Source organism: Lacerta agilis, chromosome 6, assembly GCF_009819535.1.
Source record: "Lacerta agilis isolate rLacAgi1 chromosome 6, rLacAgi1.pri, whole genome shotgun sequence".
In the NCBI taxonomy this organism is placed as follows: domain Eukaryota; kingdom Metazoa; phylum Chordata; class Lepidosauria; order Squamata; family Lacertidae; genus Lacerta; species Lacerta agilis.
Window position 1 is genome coordinate 36,599,542 of NC_046317.1, and position 27,679 is coordinate 36,627,220.

General features: G+C 42.3%; 2 protein-coding genes across 10 annotated transcripts in view; one reads left to right on the forward strand and one right to left on the reverse strand.

Moving 5' to 3' along the window:
• The window catches only part of LOC117048305 (E3 ubiquitin-protein ligase RNF170-like), a 30,543-nt gene extending 16,403 nt beyond the window's left edge, over positions 1 to 14,140 (forward strand). For 3 of the 4 annotated variants that reach the window (XM_033151989.1, XM_033151988.1, XM_033151987.1), the window contains exons 2-6: positions 4,568 to 4,640; positions 5,826 to 5,934; positions 12,061 to 12,134; positions 12,598 to 12,708; positions 13,220 to 14,140. In XM_033151989.1, coding sequence (XP_033007880.1) covers positions 4,590 to 4,640; positions 5,826 to 5,934; positions 12,061 to 12,134; positions 12,598 to 12,708; positions 13,220 to 13,525 — 651 coding nt within the window. In that variant the 5' untranslated portion in view covers positions 4,568 to 4,589 and the 3' untranslated portion in view covers positions 13,526 to 14,140. Of the gene's footprint in view, positions 1 to 103; positions 436 to 4,567; positions 4,641 to 5,825; positions 5,935 to 12,060; positions 12,135 to 12,597; positions 12,709 to 13,219 lie in introns of those variants that run through there. The other variant, XM_033151986.1, reaches the window with a different exon arrangement.
• Positions 14,141 to 15,709: 1,569 nt separating this feature from the next.
• The window catches only part of FGGY (FGGY carbohydrate kinase domain containing), a 150,743-nt gene continuing 138,773 nt past the window's right edge, over positions 15,710 to 27,679 (reverse strand). For 5 of the 6 annotated variants that reach the window (XM_033151980.1, XM_033151983.1, XM_033151979.1 and 2 more), the window contains 2 exons: positions 18,473 to 18,534; positions 15,710 to 15,940 (listed from right to left, as the gene is read on the reverse strand). In XM_033151980.1, the coding sequence (XP_033007871.1) occupies positions 15,859 to 15,940; positions 18,473 to 18,534 (144 nt within the window). In that variant the 3' untranslated portion in view covers positions 15,710 to 15,858. Of the gene's footprint in view, positions 15,941 to 18,472; positions 18,566 to 27,679 lie in introns of all 6 variants that reach the window. The other variant, XM_033151981.1, reaches the window with a different exon arrangement.

Consider the following 27,679-nt stretch of genomic DNA (forward strand, 5'->3'; position numbering starts at 1 on the left):
TTTACTTTTACTAATTTCTTATCTGTACCAGTAATGGCATGCTTCAATCGCTTCACAATCAAGTATGCAGAATGTGTCCTTAAGAAGCCTCATAGCTGAAAACAGTTACTTCCCGAGATCTTGTCATTTTTGCTAGAGTCACTCACGGCATTAAGGAAAAGGCTCTTCTTTCTGTAAAACCCCTCTTTTAGCAAATCTGGAAAGAGATGGTTCCCTCCACTAGTATTTAGAAACCCTGGCAAAACCTTGACATTAGTGAAGCCAATTAATTATTAACTGGAATGAATGGCCTGCTTTAATGGAGTGTGGGCTGAGACTCTGCTTCACAACACTCTGCTGTCAGCCAAGCACAGAGAGGAAGCCACAGGCTTTTAAAGAGGCTTCGGATGAAGTGAGGATGGTGCATGGTTCACTGTACAAATCTTCCGAGATCAGGTAAGATACTCTGATGGGGTGGGCTGGAATGTGATTTCTGTAGGATCATAAATAAGTCAAATGAAAAACATGGCAGTAGATTTAAACTGGAAATAATAATCATGAAAAATAATATTTCCTCCTCTTTTGACTCACCAGAATGCTTTTTCACTGTGCCCATGTTAGCCTTATATTAGTTATTACAGTCATTAATCACTAAAGTAGTGCATGAACTGATGCATTAAAGCAAAACAATAAAATCAACAGAATTCTCTTCGTTTGTCAAACTAAAGCAAGAAAGCATTGTACAAAGCAGCATAATGATGTAATCATTTTGCTAAAACTGATTACTATACAAAGGGTGGTATCCAGCAATGGTTTCGTGCTAGCAGATGGCACTTCCATTCGGAGAAGGCAGAGCACGTGATTTTTGCAGATTTGCCCCTATCTATTGTAGCCTTTTGCATCATAGCCCATACTGTCCTGGTGAGTGGGGTGTCCCTCAACCCTGAGTACCTTTCCAGGGCACACAGAGGGTTGTACCCAATGGGGGAGGCTGTGGGCAACAACCAATGTGCCACCATGGAGGATCCACCTTCTTCTACTAAAGAATAGTAATTTATCTCTGACCTATTTCCCAAAAGGAACTGTCCAAGTCACATGGAGGAGACCTTGGGGGACTCAGTCTCTTGAAGAAAAAGCCAAAGTTTTCTTGCTGCCAAGAAAAAAATTATCAGAGGGGGAATTTCAAATATGCCTCAAGTCCAAATGCGAGGGTTGACTTCTTAAAACCTTGAGTTCTTGTTCCGAGTCCCCTTGCCTTTTGAAGAGAGGCGGGCAGCACTGGCTACAGAGGAACTCACCTCGGAGAACAAATTGCCAAGTGACAGTGCATTCACTGCAAGGTTAACATGAGATTCCTTTCCCCAACTTGTTAAAGGGTGTACTGATACTGACCCTTCTTTAGTGGTTTTTAACTGTGGGAATATTTTGTGATACTGTATTTTGTATTATTATTTTTTTAGTATATTTTTATGCTCAAAAGGCTGTGGAATCTTGTTTTAAACAAACATTTGCCTGCCAGTTTGATCAAATGGCAAATTCACCATTTAGGCAAGACATAATCCACTTTCCTCCCCAAAACTCTTTTCTGTTTTATTATTAACAGAAACCATTAGCTAGAATTTAAATGAACAAGCTGAATTAATTAAACACATGTGTTATTGCGATATCCAGATAAAAGCAGCTAACTGGCAGTGGGGAGATATTGGCGTTCGGTTTTAATATTAGAGCTCAGCATGCAGCTGCAGGGAGGTTTAAATATAAGAATTCAAAAAGCATAACACATGCGTAAATGAAACTCTATCTCTGTGCGATGCTCGTTTCTTTTTATAACCTTTTTGAGATGCTGGACTTAGTTCAAGATAAACAGTGGGTACCTCTGTTGCTTTTTTTAAAAAAAACAAACGGTCACTTAAACTACAAATGGGGTCTCAGGTCAAAGATAAGGAAGCAGCTTCTTTTGACCTGCTCTGTGTGTGCTGACTGGGGACTCCGAATACCCACAGACTCTTGCACTTTTGAAATATGTCTAGGGCTGCAGGCTCTGCTGGGATTCAGTCTGGATATTGCTTCATCCCAAACTGAAGAGATGTTTTAGTTGATGACCTTCACTTTGATTGAGACAAAAAATTCTGGTTAACCATGCCAAGGGGATAAATGCTAATTGCGTGTTGAGGTCCCCAGACCACCCCTCAAATAATTCACACTTCAGACATGAATTTAAATTTAAGGTTTCTGGCATTAATTTGGCCACAACTTTATTCAAATACAAATTACGTGAGTGGTTGCTTAGGCATTGGTTCAGACTATCTGTCCCTCTAGGGAAAGAACTGACATTTGTCAGTAAGGGGGAAACCCTTTGGGGAGAGAATTGGAGCCGGGGGTCTGGCCCTCGCCTCTCCCCAAATGTTCCCAGGGGCTCTTGCGTGGCCCTGGCCCCCGACCGGGGGATACGGACAAAAGCATAGCGAGCCCCTGGATTCCTTTAACGGAATTCCCCGTGCAGCAGCAGCATTGGAGGGGCAGCCACCGTCAATTCTGACCCCTCCACCAACCAAAATTAACCAATGCCTAACCGCCAACCGTACAAAGTTGTGACTAATTGCTACGCAGTAAGCGAAAACCAGATGGCACCAGCCAATCAGCCAAATGGAAAAATTCCTACCAGGCTCCTGCCCCAAGAGCAGCCGACCCCATGACAGGCATAGCAAGGTCATACACAGAGGCCTAGTAAAAAGGGAGGGAGGGCGGGAGATCTGATGCACGCAGCGAAGAGGAGGAATGAGCAGCGTGCTAGACAATATATAGACCCTGGCCTGTCAATCAACAAATTGCTACATACAAATCTCCCCAGCTACACCCTGGACCCAGTTACAAGAGACCATCTATCCTAACCCGCCCAGCAACAGAGGGGTGTCTTACTGGCCCCCACCGCAACACGTGCTCTCCAGGAAAGAGAACACGCTAAAGCAAAAAAGAGAGAAAAACCCTTGCAGGTGTTTTCTAATTTGTAGGTAGACACACACACACACACACACACACACACACAGCTTGTGCCTAGTTTAAACAAAACTTACGGTAATGGCTGCAATTTAGTGGAGACTATGCTGAAATATGGGACCCAGGTGGCGCTGTGGGTTAAACCACAGAGTCTAGGGCTTGCCGATCAGAAGGTCGGCCGCTCGAATCCCCGCAACAGGGTGAGCTCCCGTTGCTCAGTCCCAGCTCCTGCCCACCTAGCAGTTTGAAAGCACATCAAAGTGCAAGTAGATAAATAGGGACCGCTCCAGCAGGAAGGTAAACAGCATTTCCGTGCGCTGCTCTGGTTCGCCAGAAGCGGCTTTGTCATGCTGGCCACATGACCTGGAAGTTGTATGCCGGCTCCCTCGGCCAGTAACGCGAGATGAGCACCGCAACCCCAGAGTCGGACACGACTGGACCTAATGGTCAGGGGCCCCTTTACCCTTTACCTTTACTATGCTGAAATACATGTTTTATGGATTCTGGAGAAAACGAGGGATTGAAAACTGCCCACTTAAATGTTTGCTTTCGCTGACAACTTGCATTGTCGGTATTTAAACAAGAACTTGGAAATAATAAACACTCACGGAGCTCCAGGCAACTGTGAGCTTCCCCATTCACTTCAATGGATGGGACAGCCTCATGTGCATGTGGGATGCCTGCCCCTTGGCATCAGAATGAATGGGGAAATGCTTCCCAATAGGAAAGCTCCGTATGCTTACTGGAGCCTCTGGTTTTACGAGATCACTGGATTTGTCAGCACCAGTTTAATACAATTTATGGCAACAATATAACAGTCAGTGTTAACGATCATGTAAGGCACAATGTGATACCTTTTATGACACTTGTGGGCTTGTCTGCATTACATATTTACTGAGGGTGACTTAATTAGCAGCTGACTAAAACACCTAGGGGGACCCAGGTGGCACTGTGGGTTAAACCACAGAGCCTAGGGCTTGCAGATCAGAAGGTCAGCGGTTCGAATCCCTGCCACGGGGTGAGCTCCTGTTGCTCGGTCCCAGCTCCTGCCCACCTAGCAGTTCAAAAGCACATCAAAGTGCAAGTAGATAAATAGGGACCGCTCCGGCGGGAAGGTAAACGGCGTTTCCGTGCGCTGCTCTGGTTCGCCAGAAGCGGCTTTGTCATGCTGGCCACATGACCCGGAAGCTGTCTGCGGACAAACGCTGGCTCCCTCGGCCTATAGAGCGAGATGAGCGCCGCAACCCCAGAGTCGGACACGACTGGACCTGATGGTCAGGGTTCCCTTTACCTTTACCTTTTTAAAACACCTAGGCTGAAGGCATATGGGAACAGATAAGGGTATTACCTGAAGCAATGATTGTACAGTTTGAATCTAAAGGACAAATAATTTGGGGGTGAGGAAGGAAGAGATAAAGCACCACACTATTAAAACTGAGGAACACCCTCTTTTTGGGAGGCATGGATTGGCAGGCTGCCATAGAAATTTGATATGTTTTACTTGTTCTATGTATCTTTACTCAGTTTCTCTGTATGGCACATTACCCCATCTAAAGTTTGATAAACATTTTTTAAAAAAATCTTTTTACAGATTTCTTCATTTAAGTCAAGAGATGAGTCTGCTGGAAAAGAGTTTTCCCCATTTGTCCACGAGAAACCACTTAGTAAGTTTACAGATCTGCAACTCTTTAAAATACAGTATGAAAAACACAAAAGAAGTTTGATATGTGCCAGGGTCACGGATGTCAGTAAAGCTTTTCAGACTTTCCCTACTCTCTGTAACAGCTGGATTTTCTTGGTCCAGGTTCTTCGCAAACTAATTAGAAACATACTCTATTTCCTACTTTTGTAAAATATAAAACTTAGAAAACAAAAAGCAGGATTACTTTTCAAAACAGAGGCTTGACACATGATATGCTGAATTTATAGAAACAGAATGACTTCATTAATCAGGTTTTCCTGCCTTGACAGCATATGGACTTGCTACACAACAAAAGCTTTTTTGTTTTTTGGTATTCTGATATAGGGTAGCCATGTGTCCTACTTTATAGAGGAATCATAGAGTTGGAAGGGACCCTGAGGATCATCTAGTCCAACCCCCCGCAATGCAGGAATATGCAGCTGTCTTATATGGGGATCAAACCTGCAACCTTGGCATTATCAGCACCACACGCTAACCAAATGAGCTATCCAGGCATGCAGGATTCCTCTGTTTGAAGGGCTGTCTAGTCCAAGCCTGCTTCAAAGAGAAAGAGCCATATGGAGGGAGAGTAGGTGCCTGGAAGTTGCTCGCTAACTATTTTTAACACCTGGACAGAAAACTCAGCAGGCACATAGGTCACCCAGTCACAGTCTTCCCCCTTATAACGAGATGTACTGCATTTCCATTTTAATTAAAGCAGATCTAGGTTTGCATCCTGTGAATTTTATGCAAATCGGAGACCTTTTTTTTGGTCAACATGTGGACATCTTATTTTGGGTAAGAGGTTTACAGAGGAAACCTACAGGGATGGGGAACCTGTGGGCCTCCATTTGTTGCTAGAATGCAACTCCATTCATCCCGGACCATTAGCCATGCTAGCTGGGGCTAATGGGAACTGACAGCTGGAGGACCCACTGGTTCCCCATTTCTAGCCTGAGTTGCTGAGTTGCACAAAAGTTGTAAATCAAGAACAAGATAGTGATTGTTTGTGCAGGGCAATTTTAGTTTTCTAGAGTTTTGTTTTGTTTTAAGATCATTTATGAATCAACTGGAGTTTACATCTCTATTTCTTATCTCTCTAAAAACATATCCACACTGAGTAATGTATTCCCTTTAAAAAAACATCTCTCTCTCTCTTTTTCCATAGGAATCACTTAGACAGTGGCAGCGATGTTACTGCAGTGAGCTAAACTGCCCAATCTGCCTCCAGGCTACTACTTGCCCCGTAGAAACCAACTGTGGGCATTTATTTTGTGGTAAGTAAATAGGATCATTGTTTTCCCCATACATATATTCATTTCATAAACATATAGCTGCCTTCACATTGCACACAGCTATAAAAGGAGAAGGACATATAAAAGACAATGGCTTGGCTCCAGATTCAGGTTGCAATCTTATCCACTCTTACCACTGAGTAAGAGTCCCTTTGAACTCAGCAAGACTTGTTTCTGAGTAAGGAGCCATAGGATTGCACTGCAGCATGTTACTTGAACTTAGTTCCAACTGAAATAATAACTTAAGTACAATTGATTTCAACGGGAGCCAAGTTCAACTAATTTAGTCTAGATCCATTTCAATCTTGTTTATTTGCCTTATTCTACATATCTTTGTGCAGACAGGCTTTAATTAAAGGGGAAAAAATGTAGAAGAGACAGTAGGAAATCCCCCACTTAATAAATACTGCTTTCTTTGCAGGTAAGGCCCAGTGCTCTCGCAGGTCCCCATACAAAATTGATATTTCCCTTGCAGACAAAAAAAAAAAAAAAAAAAAAACCCCAAACTGCACCTGGAGACACTGTTCCACCTACAGATGTCTCTTCCACTTACGCTCAAAGCTTGCCCAATGGCTTACACATCCAGGTATGAAACTACACAAGCTACATTTCCCCCTACTACATCTGGTCCTCTTTATCCTAGTCAAGGAAAGAGAGGCTCCTAAGAGAGAGACAGAGAACTGACAGGCCCTGCCTTCATTTCCCTAAAGATAAGGAATTACTTTCACTGGTGAATGATCCAGTTCTGAAAAATGCTTTTGCTAACCTTGATGTCCGATGTGATTACACACATAACAATTTTTGTCCTTTATTGTATTCAAATAAGATGCAGCAACAACTTCCCTTCATCCATTGCTATAGTACCTACTAATGACGCATTAAGAAGTTCTGTGATAGCCAGGAAGTCTTGTCGACAATAAACAGGAACCGGATACTTCTGAGCCCCTGAGTATCAGCTCTGTACTTAGTAGCTCCAATGGAGTTGACGGCATGGGCAAAACGCCAAAAGAAACAGCAGCTATAGCAAAAGAGAACAAAAGCAACTTGCAGTCAAGACCATTATCCTAACATAATAGCAGGTTTTTGAACTGAGGGCCCAGTAACTCAAAAAGGACCTATTAGCTGGAAAACTGACAGGTAACAACTAACAAAACAAAACGGGAATAGGCAACACATTTAGTGCTATGTATCTCACGACTCCTTATACCTTAAAATATAAAATATCCTGGATTTCACCCACACCTTCATTTTTCCTCTTCAGAATCCCAAGTCCAAGCTCAGGTTGCAAAAGGCAACACCCACTTTAAAATTAACTCCCCTTTCCCCACCCCAAATATGTTTGATAATTCACACTGATTTTTGAGGGATTTGCAATTTAACATGATGTTTTGAGGACTTGTGTATAAATTTCTCGCCATCCCAAAGATGGCAACTGCAATCTCCCCATCACGGGTGCATCACAGAAAAACAACCACCAGTGGTATTCTGGTACCATTAACAGTATCGACGGTAAAATATCTGTGGACTTATTATTCCCAAACTCCACCGGGAGTTTGTTTCTGGGGAAGTAAATACTATAGGCAGCTCATAAGGTTGCCTGTTACAGTCTGACCAGTAGAAAACAGTATCAGAGCAGACCTTACAGCAAAGATGGGGCTGAGGAACCTGTGGTTCTCCAGATGTTGTGGGACTCCATGTCCCCATTGGGAGCTCCAGTCAGCTTAACCAAAGACCAGGGAGATGTGAGAACTGTAGTCCAACAGCATCTGGTGGAGCACAAGAGGTCTGTCTCCCCTGCTCCCATTTCTGGTATAAAACCAGGTGCAAGGTTTCAAGTGCCAGAGCAAGATGAAGCCTCATACCAACTCCAAAAAGCTTGAGTGAGTGAGCTGGAACTGCTGCAACACAGGGGTGTTGATGGCTGCCACTGCCTCATTTCCTGTGCTAGGGCAACAGCAGCTAGCAATATTACTGTTTTAAAGCACCACTGCACCATGCTACTAGCATTTTAGACCACAGCTATTTCTGGCGCCTTGCACCATGTCCTAAGGGCTCTCAGACAAGTCCCATCCCTCCAGGACCACAGCAGTGCAGTATCAGTAAAGTACTGTAAGGTAACAGTGGAGACTCTAGGCCTTTTGGAATGTGAAGTGGAAGAGGCAGCAAGAGTTCTTATCACTACAAAATGGAAGAGTGATGAAATCCCCTCTATTCATGAATGGATCCAAAAGCTAACAGATTATGCGGAGTTAGACAGTTTATCAGAAAAAATAAAGAACAAACCAAAACAGGAATTTATCTCAAAATGGGAAGTCTTCAAAGTTTATTTGAAAAACAATTACAGCAGTTTAAACTCTGTCACAGCATTCGAATAATTTTAGTTGTAGCGTTAAGAAAGATATGAAACTTAAGATAAACCAATAATTAGTTAATTTAAGATAAAAGTGTGTATTGGCAACAAATAATATATAATTGAAATAAGGAATGGATGGGAGGTCGGGTCTATAGTCTAAGGACCACTTTTTGCTTTATTGATTTGTAATTAATGCTGCCTTTATCACTGTTTTTATTTGTATTTTTGTTTTGTTTTTTCCTTTTTTTGGTCTATCAATTTTTTTAAAAAAGGATTGTGAAGTGGAAGAGAACTGCCCATCTCTGTTGCACTTTACCACTGTGGCATAAGCCTCTCCCTGTTGTTTTTGCAGCTAAAGTGGGGGAGCCGTAAGTCTGAGACATAGCTGGAACTGCCATGGGCGAGACAGGTCAAGGTTAGGAGGCCCTGTTTACTCCTACAATGTGTGAGGCTACTCTTGAAGCCATAATCTCCAGCCTCATGCTTTCCTCACAGCTGGATTGAAGCTGCAGTCATTGGAGTTTTAAGGAAAACACTTATTCCTGCAGATAAAAGGTGCTTGCTCCAGTGCTTTTCACTGTGGTTACTGAAGCCCTTCTTAAAAAAAAGAAAACAAGAATGAAAAAAGATTAAGGACTTAAATGGAAAGATTAACAATAGCATCACATTAAAATCAGACTTCTTCCAGGGAGGGATAATGAAATGCTTGTTCTGTACAAATACAGTCAACTGTATTATAGATTTCAGAGGTTCAACGCACTGGTCTGCTTTTCCTCTATATCATGTGATTCTCACAAAGGTGTCTTAATTTAGCTGGGAGGAAAACACAGCTTTTTACTAGATATAAAATATAGCAGGTCTAGGAAAAGTCAGATCTCCACAACAAATGACAGACTTGGGACCTTTAGCAACAAATGAGCATTTAATTACATGAGACGACAACAATTTGGAAAAGTTCTTTGTCACAAGTGTCCTTCATTCTTAAGCCATGGCACCATCTATAACTCTAGCCATAGAACAAAAAATTAATGATTTTCAGATCAGGCAGCTATTAATGATGATTGAATCTGAGACACCAGCCAATCTCCAATATACAGCTCTACAAAAGGTTGTTTTTTAAAGTTACTCTCACTGCCCCACATTTATACAGTGTTTGCCCCCAAATGACACTATGCCTATCTGAATCATATTGCAACCCATCTGCATGCAGTACCGTATATCTGCCTCACAAAGCCAGAAAAGGGTTCTGATATAATCTGATTAAACTCTCTGCTATAAAACAAGATCCTTCATGCATTTAATCTCAGCTACACAGAAACCACTTCCTCTCCCCTTACATTCTTCATTCTGATGTTAGTATGCCACAAGTAAAAAGCAGAAATGAGTTAAGTGTCCAATAGTGGAAACTCCCACCCCAAAGACTAATTAGCTATAGCAAGTCCAGATCGTTCTAGCAAGTGATTCAATGCACACGGTACCAAGAAGAGATAGAATCAATAAATAATCTCAAGGGTTTTCATTGACTCCTTTTTCAGAGTGGCCACAGTGACACATGCATTGGTCAAGTCTAGGTTAGATAACTGCAACATGCTTTGTGTGGGTCTGCCCTTGAAGAGGGCTTGAAAACTGCAGCAGGCAGAATACTTTCATCTGCACTTTGCAGATCATAATACGCCAGTCTTACATCAATTGTTCTAGCTTCAGGTTCATTCGTGTGCTCATTTCAAGGTGTTCAAGGCCCTAAGTTATTTAGAACCAGGTTATCTGAAGAACTGCCTTCTCTCATATTAACTTGCCTGTAGGTTAAAATCGAATTGGCAGGATGTGCAATCCAGCCAGGATCAGTGTAATATGTTCAAACCATCTTGCCCCGGTGAGCAACCTGGCTGCCAAATTCTGCACCAGCTGAAGGTTCTGAACCGTCTTCAGAGGCAGCCCCATGTATAATGCATTGCAGTAATCTAGCCTAGAGGTTACCAGAGCCTAGACAACAGAGGTTAGGCTATCCCTTGTCCAGATAGGGGCCACCGGCTAAAGCTGATAGAAGGCACTCCACACCACTTTTAATATTTGCTAAAATGGTGCTTATAATAATTTGAATTATTTAATGGTTGTATTGCTTTAGCGTATTGTAAAATGTGTTGGGGGTCTTTATTCAGGGATGAAAAGCAGTATAGGAATGCTCTCACAAATAAATATATAACCATTCGCCCGCCCCCCCTGCCCAACCCAGTGCTGAACACTTTAAGTAAATTATTAAAATGAAATATATAGACATAGACATGTTTTGGATAAGCTATGTTTTCCTATGTCTCAAAACATTTTATTAGGAACCTATGTTTTTAATTCAATTTGGCACTAAGAAGAGCAAAGGTGGGCAAGTGTCATATCTAAATCTCATATTGTTATTTGATGGCTTTAAATGATGATCAGCTATGACTTATAGGGGGGAATGTATTATCCTTAGTCTGCATTATCGTCAGGAATTCCTATATTTCTTCCAAGATGTTTCAAATTTCACCTATATCTCAAACCATATGTCCAGGAAATGGGGTAGAAAGTTGATCCTGGGCCAATATTATTTTTCTCTAATTGCTAATAGCCAACAGAGTGTTTCTTTGGGGGGGGGGGGGCTCACAAAACTCTGTAGCTTGTTGGATTAAAAGTAGATTTGAGGTCAGTTCTGAAAATGTGGCTATATATACAGAAATAGCATGGAAAAAGAGGGGGAAGGGAGAGAGACCCGCCCCTTCCTCCCTGCTTTGTCACTGCAAATGAGTTAACAGAGGAAAATGATTTACAAAACATGATTTTTAAGTGCTTTGAAAAGCTGGCATGATTCTGTTTTGATATCTGTATATGTGCCTATGAATCTCTAGCATTATTCATTAAAGCTTCAGTCTATTGAACAGGGCTGCTGGTAGGTGCTTATAAGACTCTGGGCACTGCTGCCAGGAAGCAAGAGGTGTGTGTGGGGGGGGGGGTGCCTGGGGTCTTGCTGGCACTGTTCTCCACATTGTTCCCAGCCACCCTGTAATCAAAAAAATGGCTAGGAAGGGAGAAAGGGGTAGGAAGGAGATCGGGGTGGGGTGGGGGTGGGGCTGGGATCACCGCTACTCATGTCTCTGATATTGGGAGTATCCCATGGTATACGCAGCTGCATTTATTTTTATCTGACTTTTTCCTGCCCATATCAGAACAGGTGTGAGAAAACCACACATATTGTCAAATCAAAGCATCATAGAGTGGGAATGGACCACGAGGGTCATCTAGTGCAATCTCTGCAAAGCAGGAATATTTTTTGCTGAATGTGGGGATCGACCCCACATCCCTGGGATTAAGAGTCTTATGCTCTACCACCTGAGCTATCTCAATAATTTCAGGGACGGAGTTGGTGAAGGTTTTGAAAAAAACAACAACACAACAACATCCTGTAGGATCAAGGTTTTAAATGTTGCTACTTTTCTGCAATCAACTACAAATGAAATTTTCATGCACATTTTACTGAAAGTAGGTCACACCTGGGTGGCAAATAATTCTGACAGCATCTGTTTCTGTCGCTGTCCCCAGCAGTGTCCCTAAACACTGGGCAGCCTAGATTTTTTTCCTTTCCAATAGTTTTCAGGTAGAAATTTAATCTCAGTGTGGGACCTGGATCATGGTGACGAAGGGATTAACGGGTGATGAAGGAATCTTCATGCTATGCAGGTTTTCAGTTCTTACAATACTACTTTTTCTTTCTTTTCTTTTTTTAGGTTCCTGTCTTATTGAATACTGGAAACATGGACCTTGGCTAGAAGCAATCTGCTGCCCACTCTGCAGACAGAAAGTAAGAGTTTTCTCTTGTGATCATCTGCTCTTCGACAGTTACAAGAGGAGGTGGAAATATGTACCAGGAATAATCCTTATAAATTTGCAGGCTACTACAAAACATCTGCATCTTTCATTTGATGCCTGTCAAATCAGAGAACACCTATCAAATATTAAACAATGCGCTTAAAGCAGGATTTTTATTACGGCTGGCTGGATTCGTTCAGCTCACCCAAGATGAACTCCTTATACTCCTCTGATCTTGGCCGCTAGCTGCCTGCCTTGGCACAACGCGCAAAGGTAGCAGAATAAGGAAGGGAGCCTGCCGGGGAGGAAATTTACCCGTTGGAGGACAAAGCCTATGAGTCAGGGGTCAAAGACATAACAACAAAAGGCTTATTAAAAGCATAAAATAGCATTGGTTTGTCTTTTTGTTCTAATCTAAAGAGATGCTTCATGGTTTTTTTATTTTTTACCTGAAGGTCATTCTTTTGTACAACATGCCTTGTGAAAATGAGCCCGACAAGCCAAGCAAACAAATTATGTATGACATCAGAGATTACAACAAACGCTTCTCAGGACAGCCTCGGCCTGTAAGTAGCAGCTTTTAGACATTCCTGGCTTAAAATGCAGCTAAGGTCATTCTTTTTTCTAAATTCAGATCGAAGCTGCTTTGGGGAAATACACGCCAGAACACAGTATTTCACAAGAGACAACAAGGTAGATACAGAATAGCTATGGATTGTGCCAAACACTGAGCATACACTGAGCTTCCCAAACCAGCAATAGGAGTGGACTGAACACAGAATAAATGGGAGTGTGAACACAGCGTGGGTTTCCTGTTTGAGTGTGCACTCCACATAAAATGAACCAACTTCTTAAAAGTGGAACCCAATATTCTCATTAGCCAAATTTGCACAATGCAAAACATGTATTTTTAATGGGGCAATAAGGAAAGAATCACTACTGGATGGGGGTGATTAGGAAAAAAGGAGGAGGAAGGACTGTTGTTGGCAGATTTTTAGTCATCCTTACAATTCTCTTCTTCTTACTTAACAAATCCAAAACAGCAGCATCATAACCTTACCCAGATTTTATGTCCAGTTCACAGATTATCTTTATGACATGCCGCTCCTCGTCAACCTGGCCGTACGGGGAATCTTCACGCTGGGCGGCTTGGTGTGGATCTTCTTCCTCAGAGTTGTCATCTGTTGTTTTGGAACCTTCATGTGCTTGACTTCTTCGTTGGATCTGATGCCAGAACCTCTTTGTGGAATTCTGGGTGTGTTTGATGACCTAGCTGTTGTTTTCCTACTTTTAATCTGCATGATAAACATTTGCTCTCAGATGGAGTCAGAAGGGGCAAACATGAGGAGCTCTACAATGCAAAACATTTTGTTGGAATCGTAAAGGGCTGAAGTGCCGGCTATTCATAATGGGGAAACCAACCAGACAACGGTGGATTTTCCTAATCTCTGGAAGCGACACAGAATGGCCTTAGCTTTGAAGAATGCTAAGGGTTGGTGTGCAGCGCTGAAGTTGATGGAAGAGCAACAGTTGGGTGGAGGCTGTAATGTTAATCATAGATTAACACCCAACAATGTCCACAAGCCTCCAGAAGTGCACTGCTGCCATTCTAAAATGACAATTTTGCATTTGTGGTACTTAAGACTGACTCTTGGAAGGCACAACAGCCAAGATCTTATCCAACTGTTCCACAGCTCAACAGCTCAGATATGGCTAGAAAACATTAATTACATATAAACATGAAAATACTGTACCGCAACTCTGATTAATGTGGCACTCTCAAAACGACAAATGATTCTTTGCACATCATTAAAGGACTATAGAGAGAAAAAGAGGAACAGGCAGACTAGTGTGTGTTTGGCGCAGACAGGGGGGAAACGTCTGCTAGAAGGTCCAGTACAGACCTCCAGATTCAGCAGCTTACTGATCTAAGATAATCATTTGCCATGTGCAGTATTACAGATACATGTATAGGGATAATGGTTTGGATATGCTTGCCAATACAGTGGTACCTCTGGTTACATACTTAATTTGTTCTGGAGGTCTGTTCTTAACCTGAAACTGTTCTTAACCTGAAGCACCACTTTAGCTAATGGGACCTCCTGCTGCCGCTGTTCTTATCCTGAAGCAAAGTTCTTAACCTGAAGCGTTATTTCTGGGTTAGCAGAGTATGTAACCTGAAGCGTATGTAACCTGAAGCATATGTAACCCGAGGTACCACTGTAGTTGCAACAGTCCTCATATTGCCACCCATCAATAAATTCTCCCAAAAATTGGCACAAGGGTATTAGAATGGATCAGAAAAGGCACCTTGGAGCACCGTTATCCGAGTCTTTTGGAAATAAGCAAGCTCTTTGAAAGTCACTTCCTTATGCTTGAGGCTCCCAGTTGTGCTTTGGTTTCAAGGCGGCTTTGTGTACTGTATGCAGGTTTCATATACATCCTTATAGTAACTTAGGACAAAACCAAATGAAAATCTATGCCACCTGATATAAGCACTGACGTCTTGAGCAGCATGGGGCTATATAAATACAACAGAAATAAAAATGACCAGGAAGTTCACCTCCTCTCGGAGATCTCTATGGAAACCTTAGAATCCCCTTCAAGGTTCCTGCCTCCAAGTGAAGACAGGCAGGTGACTACCAAGGAGAGGGACTTTTTTTGGTACTGACACTTCAGCTATGGAATTGCCTTCCCTCCTCCAGTGCAGTTAGTACAGTTAAACCTGAGTGAATAAAGAAGTTGTATATCCAGGCTTTAAAACTAGGTTTTAAATCCCAACTGTATGCAAGGACGGTTTTTTTTTTTTTTGGCTGTCTTTTATTGTCTATGTTTGCTTTTTAAATTATGATTATATATTGTGTGTTTGAATATATTGTTGCATGCCACCCGGGGAATATTTATTGGTGGGCGGCTATAATAAATCTAATATATAAATAACCAATGAAAAAACTATGAATCCAATTTATATGTAGCCTGTTACGTGTTTGTATGGTGGAAAGGAATTCGGGTTTTTACGTGTTAGCTGTGCATAAGAATGCATGTATATAAATATTTATTGTACACGGTGTTCTGAAGCTTGTCGTACATTTCTGGTCATCTACTGCTTCCTGCTTCTTGTTGCCTGAGAGACTTCATATGCTGGGGGAGGCAGCAGGTGAAGGACTGTTATCTAACTGTGCCTCATTCTACCCCAAGGTGGTGCTATAGAGCATGAATGTTGAAATGCTGCCTGGGACAACAATGTTTAAAGGCGATCTAGTTAATTGAACCAGATATTTGCGCTATTTCCGGCTACCCATAAGATTAACCAGCTACTTTGCAACCTCATTATCTGAAATCCTTATCCTTTCTGTTGCTAGGGAATAGCAACCTGGGGGAGAGCGGGGTGGGGGGGTGCAAGGAAAAGCCCAGAGGTGAAAGTTAGAGGTAGAGTAGGAGAATGAGCCCAGGAAAATGGGGGAGGGAAATTTATTTAGGGACTCAGGGTATATATCCTGACTTTTGGTGCTCCTTATTTGATTTGGTATTTGGCAGTAGCTTAGAGAACCTGCTCAACAGGCAATAAAGTATTCAATGTATTTTTTATAAAATTAGAAATGTAAGTACATTATGGAGCATCATTGATTTAGATAAAGGAATAAAGAAACAGAATTAGGGGGACGGACGGACACCACCACTCTTCCAACGTCATGAGTAATTCTCCTTCATGGTGTCTATACACTCTGCATGATGGTTTTATATTCCCGCTGATGTTCCACGAGTTTCAGAAACACCTGGTACTTCTTGTCATAAAATCTGTGGGGAAAGCAAAAATTGAAGCAGTGGAAACTCTAGGAAAGTACCTGTAATAAAAAAAAAGAAAAATAAGAATCTACGAGGACCCCTTTTGTGCAGGTCACACTCACCGGTGGACTTGTGCAAGGGCACACAATTGTCTTTGTGCTGCTCCCGTATCTTTTGAGAAAATGCCATAAACTTTACTCCCAGTTTGACACTAAAGATGCAGGTTGATTTGTTTTTTTTAAAAAGGAATGCCCTCTCTCACTCTTGTATGCTCCCCATTTGCAGGCTGTAAAAGTGAGGTAGAGGGATTCTGGTAATTTCTGGAGAAGGGAGGGGGGCGGGGAAGCAAAAGAATGTGTGTGAAATTGTCTTTATCAGCAGTGGCATTCCTCCTAATCTGTATATATATTGCATGTGTCTGGGCTGACATGTTAATAAAGACCAAGGTTTGAAAGGCATAGTTCGAAATATTCTAAACTAGAAAGCTGCCCTTCTTGCCCTTGTATTTCCCCCATGGAAAGTGACATGGGCTCTTTTTTTGTCCCCCAGCTGGAAAAAAAAGAAATGTATCAGACTGCTAAAGCAAGGGCTGTGCTGAATACATACACAATATTAATATAAGCCCACTCCCCCAGCTTGCAGGAGTCTTCTATTATTATTATTATTATTATTATTATTATTATTATTATTATTATTATTATTATTATTATTATTATTATTATTATTATTAAAAACTGGACCCATCTTGTCCTGACTCCATTTTAATGTTTACGTTTTCTTATACTAAAAACTTATAACCAGATTAAAGTCTTCATTGCAAATGCTAAATAAAAAATGGAAGAATCAATTAGGACATCTGTAGACCTTCCACAAAGCCTGTAGATGGTGCTGTAGCACTTCTTGAATAAGTTCCCCCCCCCCCCGCCGCCAAACTGCTTTATATTATAAAGCAACGTGTGCTGTAGTTCACATCTGATTGGGGCACACAATATGGCGTAGCAAAGCTGCCTTAAGAAAGAATGAAAGCTATTACACAGCTTTGAAACTGATTTTTTTTTAAAATATATTTTTATTAAAGGTTTTCTTGGGTTACAAGAGTACGTGCATGAGTAACCCTGAAATAGCTCTGCACATGAGCATTTTATTAACCCACTCACAACGATCTTTTATCCCAAACGTCCCAGTTGCCATCTTTTGTTTTTCCAATATTATTTAACCTTGGTTCTTTGCAAATATAGATTTCGGTTCTTGCTATAGCATCTCCTTCATCCAGGGACTTTTCTCCTCCTTTGATCTCCCTAACTCAACTTTTAGTCTTCTTTTGGGCCCATGAATACATCTTTCTGCACTTATTTGCTCTGTGAACTGTCAGTTTGCTGCCTCCTCATATCCTATTCCTAATTGCAGGTTTCCCCCCTAGAAAATTCCTCCCCCCCTCTCATTTACCAGGTCCTAGCTGGCAACTGAAGCACCACAACAGGGAAATGCCAGTTCCTGAACAGCCACATAGATTTCTGCAATATAAGTAGAGGTTGCTATACTTTCAGATCTTTTTAACCTACCACATGGTGGCCAACACACATCTGCACACGCTCAGGAGGGTTGCTTGCTTAATCGTTACCCTACTTCCTGCTTTACTCCATGTAGCCTCTTCCCCAAGTGACGCAGTAAATATGTATCATAGTATACAACCATTGGGGCGGCAGCAGGGGGTGTGGGTGACTAAATGTGAAGGGCAGCAGAGGAAAAGCACTGGGTAGTGGAGAGGTTAAGCAGCTCCTGCTCACCCCTTCTGCCTGCAAATTATCACCTCCACACCCTTTACAGCAAAGAAGCACACCTAGGGTCTTCAAGCACTTTTTTGGCTGCCTTATGTTTGGCTCTGGCTTAAATACAGGTATCCCCCCACTTAAGCAGGGGTTACGTTCTGGGCCCTTGTGTGCATAAGCGAAAATCACATAAGTGGGGAGCACCCCTACAAAGCCTCTCTATTCAACTAGAATAGAAGCTTGGGCCAGCTGGTGGCTTGAGGACATGCTGAAAATGAATGCTGCTGCGCTACCACACATGTCAGCTGCTAGGCGGGGAGGCTGAGCAGCCTATACAAAGCCTTGCTGTGCCTCTAGTTTCTTCAGGGCTTTCTCCGCCCTCACTGAAGTTCTCTTTGGGCTCCAGGGAGGGTCTCCTTGCAAGCCATGAGGACTCTATCCCACCATTTCCAGGTTTGAATTAAATTACTTATTTGTTTCCCAGCACCACACAAATACACAGTCGTGTGTGATGCCTAAGTGGGGGGGGGGTGCCTGTATATATCTTGGTTTCACCTCAACAGAACTTTCTGTACTTTGAAGCGTCTAGGTGGAAGAGTTATTTGCACATCTAACTGATGTAGTTCCTTAAGTTTCTATGACCACCATGTTTTGATAAGTCCTGTGTCTTTCCCATTGGAGAGGCGAAAAAAGAAGGAAAATATGTTAAGCTCTGTAATCAGTGTAGCTCTTTTACGGCGATAAGTCGAAGAAGAGAAAAACAAGACTCCATTACCTTTTATCCTTGTGGTTTGGCAGCACTACTCTCCCAACTCTCCCCATTTTCTCCATTGCATCCTGTTGAAAGAGTGACAGTAGCTGCAGTGGCCTGTTTCAGTTTAACATTCTTAGTAAAGCAACACGATGTTTCAGGAATCAAAGGGAACACCACTGACGAGTTTTGTTCTGGGTTAGCACACCAGAGCGCTTGAAATATGGCCTATCCCATTATCAGACAGCAATGGGAATGCAGCAACGCAGACTGCTCAATAAGTCAGGCGCCCTTGCAGGGAGCTCTGGAGAAGAGCGAAATGATCTGATCACTATCACCCAAAAAGTACATACAAGTAGTGGTTTGCTGATGTTTTGGTGAAGACACGGTGGACAAATCCACCACTGTATTCACAATAAGGAGGATGAACTGGAAAATATATCAAACTAGCCAGCCATGGCTGAGGCTCAATGAAAGCAATGGGATTTGACTTGAACTCAGTTCCCACTGACTTGCATCTGCCACATGTAGGATAAATGAGTGGCTTGCTGTGTCTCCCTGTCAGTACTCCCCCCCACACACACCCCAACATCTGCAGAGAGGTACTTATCTACATAAACTGCACATACATAGCAACATGTTTGCGAAAATCCTGAGGAATCTATGAATGTTGCAGGCAGGGTGCAGGAACCTCTGGGACATGACCATGAGGCACTCCCTCCCCTCCATGCATGTGGAATGAATCAACAAATGGATGAAAGAGGCCTTAGTTAGGAATATAAGAGGCGTTTTCCTGGACCAGACCAAAGCCCATCTAGGCTATGCTCCGACAGTGGCTAGCAAGATGCCAATGGGAAGCCTCCAAGCCCAACCTGTTTCAGCTGCCTCCAAAACTGGGCATAGTGCCTAGGTTGCATAGCTAGTGGTCACTGATAACTCCATCCTCCACAAATTTATCTAGCCCCCTTTCAAAGCCATCAAAGGTGGTAGCCGTTACTACATTTGGGGATTGTGAATTCCATAATTTAACTACGCGCTGTGCAAAGAAGTGCTTCCTTTTCGTACTGACACTTCCAATGCTCAGCTGCATTGGGTGGTCCTGGGTTCTAGTTTTACAAGAGAAGGAGAAACAGCTTCTATCTGCTTTCACCACACCAAGCACACATTTTATATACCTCTATCATGTTCCACCAGGCCCGCCTTTTCTCTAAAATAAAATTTTGTAACATCACATCGTGGAGGAGTTTGCTCTAGATCCATGACCATTTGCAGGCTTTTCTAATTCATTTCCAGCTGCATAATATCCTTTTGAGATGTGCCAACCAGAACCGTATGCAATATTCCAAGTCTGCATGCACTATAATTTGTATAACGGCCTTATGGCATTGGCATCCCCCTGCCCCCCAATTTTCAAATCCTTTCTAATGATCCCTAACAAATAATTAGCTTTTCTTTTTTTCAGTTGCCATGTGCTGGATCAACATTTTTGTTGAGCTATGCATCACTATCTCTTTTCTGGTCAGTCCCTGCCATAAGCATATATAGGAACCTACCCAGCCAGCCAGCCAAGCATCACTTTGCACTTGCTTACACTGAGGGCCTATCTACACTTTCTTTTGTCCCACTGCTTCTGCCCCAGGGAAAACTGCTCTTTAGCGCTCAATAGGAATGAACAGCAATTCAGGTTCTCTCCGGATTGCTGTTTGTTCCAGTTCAGAGCAGGTTTTCCCCAGGAAAGGAGCAGGGCAAGGGGTCAAGCCCTCTGTTGCAGTTACAGTTTAACTTTAGCTGTATTGGGCGCTTGTTAATATTTTCAGCCATTCCGACTTTCACGGCTAGAAGATAGTTCTGCTCTGTGCAGTGGCTAATCCAGCAGAACGTACTCTGATGAGACTGGTCTGACTGTACAGCCATACTCCCAAATGTACAGTCAGACACACTCAAATAAGATTCAGGACCAAATGAACGACATGCTAGAAAAAACTGCAACAAAGGTCTTCCGAGATTTGCAGCCGTGGTACATTCTGTGCACTAAAGAAACCGGCTACAATTCAACACAAAGTTTGCTTAAGACATTGATTTAAGCATGCTCAACACTCCAGTGGATTGTGCCCATCATTATATCTAAAATATTAGTGGGACCAACAGCAGAAAAACGTTGCACGGCAGAGTATTCCTGCTCACTGCCAGCCATGCTCTCTCCCATTCTTCTCCATTCCATTCTCCCCCTCAACAGGCAGCCAGCAGCCCATCACCACTGAGCAGGCTGAGTCCGCACTGCACTTCTCCCCGATGATTTTTCTTTTCTTTTCTGGTATTTCTGGAAACCTCAGAGTTCTGCCAAACCTGCTGATACAAACTTTGGTGCTGTTTTGACTACACAAGCAACAGCAGTCACACTTGAACATTACAAGCAGATGTAACACTGGCTGCAATTATTATAAAACCTTCAGCATAAAATGCTGAAGCTTATTAGCGGGAAGGCATTGTTGATGAAAGATGGGTAACTAAATAATTGGCAGCAGAGGGAAGTGCAGAGTGCTGGGTTTGGAAGGGATGGCTATTCAAAGTTTGTGCCCAGCAAAGCAGATTGTCACTCATCTTCCAAATGGATGGGTCAGAGGAAGCCACAAGATCCAAGCACATACCTGCTATTAATTAATTAGGCGCCCAAGTTTTTAGTGTCCGATGGCAACGGGAATTACTGAAAAACGTTTGAAATCTGTTTTTCCTTTTTGGGTTTGGCAGAGTGCAGAACCCTTGAATGCCAAGTATTGGCTTTTTTTAAAGTATGCCCTTACTGATGCAACTTTTAGCAACTCTGGATTCAAAGTCTACCAACTTTTAGCAATTGTAAGTCTAGAGTCAAAGGCCTGAGATCTAATTGACATATAATGGAAGGCAGGTGGCAGTCTTACTGCAGAATAGGATGGTTGTGCTGTTTTGGAGAACCCTTTGATGTGCAAAAAGGGGACTTGCAAAAGTCTGAAGACTGGCTGCCAGGTTTCAACTTGACGTGCATTTTTTCTGCATTTTGCCTTGCTCAACCACAGCTTCCATTTGAGTTCCCACCCTGCAGGCTGAATATTACCATTTGTACTGCAGTATACAATGGGCACATGAGAGTTGATTTTTCTCCCTCAGTTATCGCTAATGTCACAGGAACTATCCAACAGTTTCACAAAAACCATATTCCAGGCAGCACTATAATTTCCAACAGCTCTATGCTAGCTGGGAGAAAGAATTGCATTTCCCCAGCAATAATATTATATTATATTGTGCTCCAAGTGCTGGGAATATGGAATCCCTTCCCAACAAAAGCACTTCCCTGAGAGAAGATCTCTGATTATGTGGGAGGCTTTACGTATCCTGGAAAGGAAGGAATCTAGTCTGAAAAGAGAAGGACAGCTGGCAACTCCCTGGAGCAATCTAATCTTTCCTCTCTGGGTCACAGGTATTGTACAGAGAACATTCTCTGCTTGGCTCAGGCACTCATTATTCTTTTGGAGATGATCCAGCCTTTCAGATAAATATATACTTGCACACGTTTTATTTAAAAGCAGTTATTCACTTAGCCTCAAAGCTCCCCCCCCCCTTCCAGACTTCTGGGAAGAAGAAAACACCCACCCACACAAGCCATAAAAAGATGAAATGGCTTATTTCAGAGGAGGGGGAGAGACAATGCCATACTTAGTGCCTTGCCATGAAGCACCATTTTAGATCTATTTTTGTTATTTATTCAATCACTGTCTCTGCATTAATGTTGGCTGGTTTAACCTCTATGCTCTCCAACAGGCATGCGGCTCAAGGGACGCCCTCCATGGTCCACTTCTAATTTTAAAAGAGGAGATGAGAGGTGAAAAGGACTTTCCTCACCACCATTATTTCATTAATCCCCTCCCCAATTAGTCTTAATAACTACCGGTACATGGAAAGGGAAAGGGTATTGGGAAATGACTTGCGAAGGCTATGCCTTCAAAGGTGGCATATAAATAATATATATAAATATATATATTACCAAAGAACAACAATAGTATGAAATTCTAGAGTTTTGGAAAGCTTCCATGTCAAGTGCAATAGTGTGTCAAGGTCACATGGGAGCCAGCCAATAGCAGAGCCAAGATTGCAGTCTCTTCAGCTCTTGCTCAACTCAAAATATGCCCCGTGTTTAAAAAGTCACTGTCAATCAGGGTCATGGGAAATGCCAAAAGTGATCAGATCGGCAGTCTATTGAATTTGGGTGCTTATCTCCAAGTATAGCATAATGGCAAATATGTTCTTCAGGGATAAGGGCTTCATGTTCAAATCAGTATTTCCAGCTACCAAACTGATAGTACTCTCCTGCACATGTGTAAGAAGTAGGCCCCACTGAGTTCAATAGATGTGTACGGAATTGCAACTTTAATTTAAAGAACGTAGCAACTTCTTTTTAGACAGCACAATAAGAAGGGGCTCGCACAAAATATGGAAGTCATTCTCATGTGTAGTTTGTCACATGGGATGTATACAGACAGGCCCATCTAGCCTTTTCTCTTGTTTGAAGCAGGCTTGAATAAAATCAAGAAAGTACAATGAATTCCTTAATTATTATTATTTTTTGCTACAGTTACTTTTTTCCATCATTTCTTTTTTTATTATTTCCTGTAAATGCTGTGCTAAAAATAAAGACACAAATGTCCATGTTTGATACTAATTTGATCATAATTATTAAAGGCTAGGCAAAATGCAAGTGAAGGCTTTTCTTTGCTGACAAAAATAGAGCCACTGTGGAGTATAAATAAATGGATGAATTCATAGTTTCTAGCTTTTGTTACAGTGTCAGAACTGAGTATGAGACAGAGACAAGCCAGCAAACAATCTAGCTAGTGATGAAGGATGATCAGAACTGCAATGGCGACTTAACTTCATACGGAGGGAAAAACTGGGTTTAGCAAATGTGAGTTGTGAAAGAAATAGTAGTGCAATCCTATACATGCCTACGTAAAGTAACCCCTTGAGTTCAGCAGGGACTTACTCCCAGAAAAGTGTGCATAGGATTTCAGCATAAGACAACAGAAACACATACTATTTTGCTAACAACAGTCAGCAGCAGTACTACTGTACAGTGACCATAATACAGTCGTACCTTGGAAGTCAAACGGAATCCATTCCAAAACGTTTGGAAATCAAAGCGTGGCTTCTGACTGGCTGCAGGAAGCTCCTGCAGCCAATCAGGAGCCGCGGAATCTCCATGGACGTTTGGGTTCCCAAGAACGTTTGCAAACTGGAACACTCACTTCCAGGTTTGCAGCGTTCAAGAGTCAAAACATCCGAGTACCAAGGCATTCGGGATCCAAGGTATGATTGTAATACAACATGCCTAACAATGGGATTTCTACCTAAACCATATGCTATACGTGTGTGTGTGTGTCTGTGTCTGTGTGTATAACACACACACACACACACACACACACACACACACACATTTCTCTTGCTCAAATGTTAAATAAGATTCTACACATGTACAATCAGAAGACAAAGTTTAATTCTTCCAGCTGCTTTATGCATTTCTCAATTAAACTCACATTGATGGCTATGAAACTACATAAACAACAAAGCCAGTTGCTTTTTAGGTCCATATACAAAAGTTATTTAAAGGTCTCTGCATACTCTCAATGGAATTCTTAATTGTCTAGAAATTACATGACCAGATTACCCTCATATGTATCTTTTTGTCTAGTGAGTATCTTTTGTTTAGATCTTCAATTACGTTTCTCATTTCTTGCCAGACAGTCGCTGTGTTCCATCCAGATTTTAAATTATCTATTATTGCCCTAGCGGTTTTTTGGGAGGGCTGGTGGTGGTTGGACTTTCCGGAAGTTCTCTGTGACTAGGGGCCAACATGATAAGGCACAGGATGAGGTAAAATAAATGAAAGCGCCAATATTATGAGCCAGAAGAGAATTCTCTGGAAAACAGATGCTTTCCCCACAAAGTGCTTGTTGAGAAAGTTTATACCTACTGAGCTAATCTGAATTGAGAGCAGGGGGAGTTCATCCCTCCTCACCAATCTAAAGTTGTCTGAAACTTTTGGTCTCCCCTGAAATCCTGGCAAATTGATAGGAGTGGAGAGTAGCTAAGGATTTGGCTGAGGTGCTCGTGAAGAGTATGGCCCACCTACCAGTTGCAAGTGGCCCTTGAAGGGTTGGCAATAAGGGAATGAGGGCTGAGAGCCAAAAAGCTTCCTCACACCCACCCTAATAGAGCTACACCCCTCCTGCACCTCTGCCCAACCCTCATGGAGGCTAAGAAGTCAGTGACAAATGTAAAGCTTTGTAGCGCCGAAGAAAAGGCACAGCACCATAGACATTTATATTCCTGAAGTGAACATTCAAAATGACACTAGTAATCACATACAGCTCCCAAGTTAAAACAGTTCAATGCATCATCAGAGATCTACAACCTCTCCTAGACAATGACAGTTCTCTTTCTCAAGCTCTGGGAGGAAGACCTTTCATCGCCTACAGACAGAACACCAAATCTTAAACAACTCCCCACCCACAATAATACAACAACAGGACTCAACATGGACACTGGTACCAGAGCCTGCAATAAACCCAGATGCCAACTTTGCTGCCACATAAACCCGGACAACACCATTACTGGCCTCAACAACATCAAACATACCATCTCAGGACTATTTAATTGCTCATCTTCTAACATTGTGTATGCAATCAAATGCCAACAGTGCCCTTCAGCTCTCTATATTGGACAAACAGGCCAAACCCTACGCCAAAGGATAAATGGACATAAATCTGATATCAGGAATCACAAGACAGAGAAACCAGTAGGAGAACACTTCAATCTCCCAGGACATTCTATACAAGATCTCAAAGTAGCTGTCTTAATACAAAGGAATTTCAGAAATAGACTGGAAAGAGAAGTTGCTGAATTGCAACTCATTACCAAACTCAAAACCACGGAGAGAACTGGTCTGAACAAAGACATTGGATTCTTATCTCATTATACATGATAAAGCTATCTTTAGCCATCTCACCCCTTGCTTTTTCCTTTAGGACCAATTGCAGTCATTAACAGTCATCAACAGGTTTTCCACACCCATCAGCCAATCACCCATTCCCACCACCCTTCTGAGTAATACCCCTCCCCACTCTCTCACTATATATAAGGGTCTGGTGATTTCTATTTCAGTGTATCTGAAGAAGTGTGCATGCACACGAAAGCTCATACCAAGAACAAACTTAGTTGGTCTCTAAGGTGCTACTGCAAGGATTTTTTTTATTTTTAATTTTGTTTTAAAAAATGAAACAGGCAAGCAGGAAATGGTGCCCTTAAGGAAGCTGACACCAGTGGCAACCTCACTTCAAGGATATCCATTTGTAGATATCTTTCTAAGATTAATAAAGCATTCTGTCTTTCCTTTGTCAGCCCTTTTCTGTTTTCTGGGACCATTTATCTGTTGCACTTTGGTCTGACTAAATGATTTGAAGCCATGCCAGCGTGTCATAGTTTTAGACTAATTAAAAGTCTTCACCAGCTTCTTCCGTCCACTGGCTCCCAATTAATTTCTGGGTACAATTCAAAGTGCAGTTATTTAAAGTCCTAAACAGCAGCCTTGTTCCATATTTACCTACATCATCTCTCTCACTTACACACGTACAAGTAGGATAATGTCTGGGCACCGCTCCAAGCTCCAGAATCAGTGGAAATTAGATTCAAGTTGACAAAGCACAAGGCCTTTTTTACAGTGGCACCTTTACTGTGGAACTTCTCAGGGAGGCTGGTCAAATCAGCTCTGTTTTCCATCTCAGAAGAACATTAGTAAAAGCTTTTCCAGCAGGACTTTTGCTGGTGAGGCTTTAAATTTGTTTTACCTGCCTTGCGGTTTTGATGCATCAGAATAGTTTCCCTATGGTTGCTGGATGCTACGTTGTCTTCCTGGTATAAATTCATGCTATTAAAACTGACAATGCTTCTAGCATTGCTTTTGAAAATCAAGTTAGTAGTCTTCCTTATGCCTCTGCAGAGCCATACTTAATGTTACATAGATGGCAATTGTTTTATTTGCGATTTGTGATTGTTTTACTGATGGTTTGTTAAGTATTCTATACAATTTATGCTGTATTCGCGATGTTCCATTATGTTATTTTTATCTTTTGTTTGTAAGCCGCTTTGGGATTTATTTGAATAAAAAGCGGCATAGAAATAGAATCAATCAATCAAAAAAAATGCTTATGCACGATATCCTTTTAGAAAACAAATAATAAATAGAAATAATCAAAAAGAAGCCTATGACACATTGGATAAGTAGAGCACATGACACTTCTCCCTGCCCCTTGAACAGTTAGCCTGACGAATCCCACACCTTGTATTTGAAACACTACCATGCCTAAATAAAACACATTGTCCCACGTGCCCTCAGGGTTTCGTGATTCACAGAACCAGAACAACACTTTGGGTAGAATAAAATGCCTTGTGATCACCCCATCATGTCCTCCCATGCTTTCCACAGAAAAAGAAAAAAGGGGGTTTATGCACATCACCACAAGCTCTTTTCACTGAAAGGGACAGTGAGGAAATGGGCCGAGGGCCGGAGAGAATTATTAGGGATCACTGCAGGACAAAGCAGAGCACGAAACTTTTCTAATGTATCAAAAGACACTCCAGGGGCAGTCCCTGTGTAAACAGAGCCTTAGTTAGGCTGGGTAGAATCAAAAGGAGAGAAGGGTCAGCGCAACTGAAGGCGGCATTTTTCTGCCGTGCCAGTCATGACGTTAGTCACTTCTCCAGAAAGCCAAATTTAGAAGCAGAATGAGCCGCGCCGGTTGTCAACCCACCACCCTTCAGTCGGAAAGCCTGCTTTGTGGTAACTCTGCTGTTAATATTAGCCATGTTTCTGTTCCAGTGCCTCCCCCTCAACACCCTGCAACTAACAAATAATTAAGCAATTGTATTTAATAACAGGCAGCTGGCCACTCTGCTCAGACTCAAGTGGGTCAGGTGCCAGCCTGGCTGCCCAGCAGTGGGAGGCTCAGCTTACATGGGCAATGGAAGGAGCCCAAACAGCTTAACTCTGCTTTCAGCTCCCAACTTTTTGCTGGCAAGCAGGCACAATGATTTAATGTGCTCTGCTCTCTGACTCAGCAGCACTGGGTTCTGCACGCTGGGAGGGAACAGGTGCTCTTGAATGGGCCTGGTGACTCAGGATCGGGATGGGGTCAACTGTCTGTG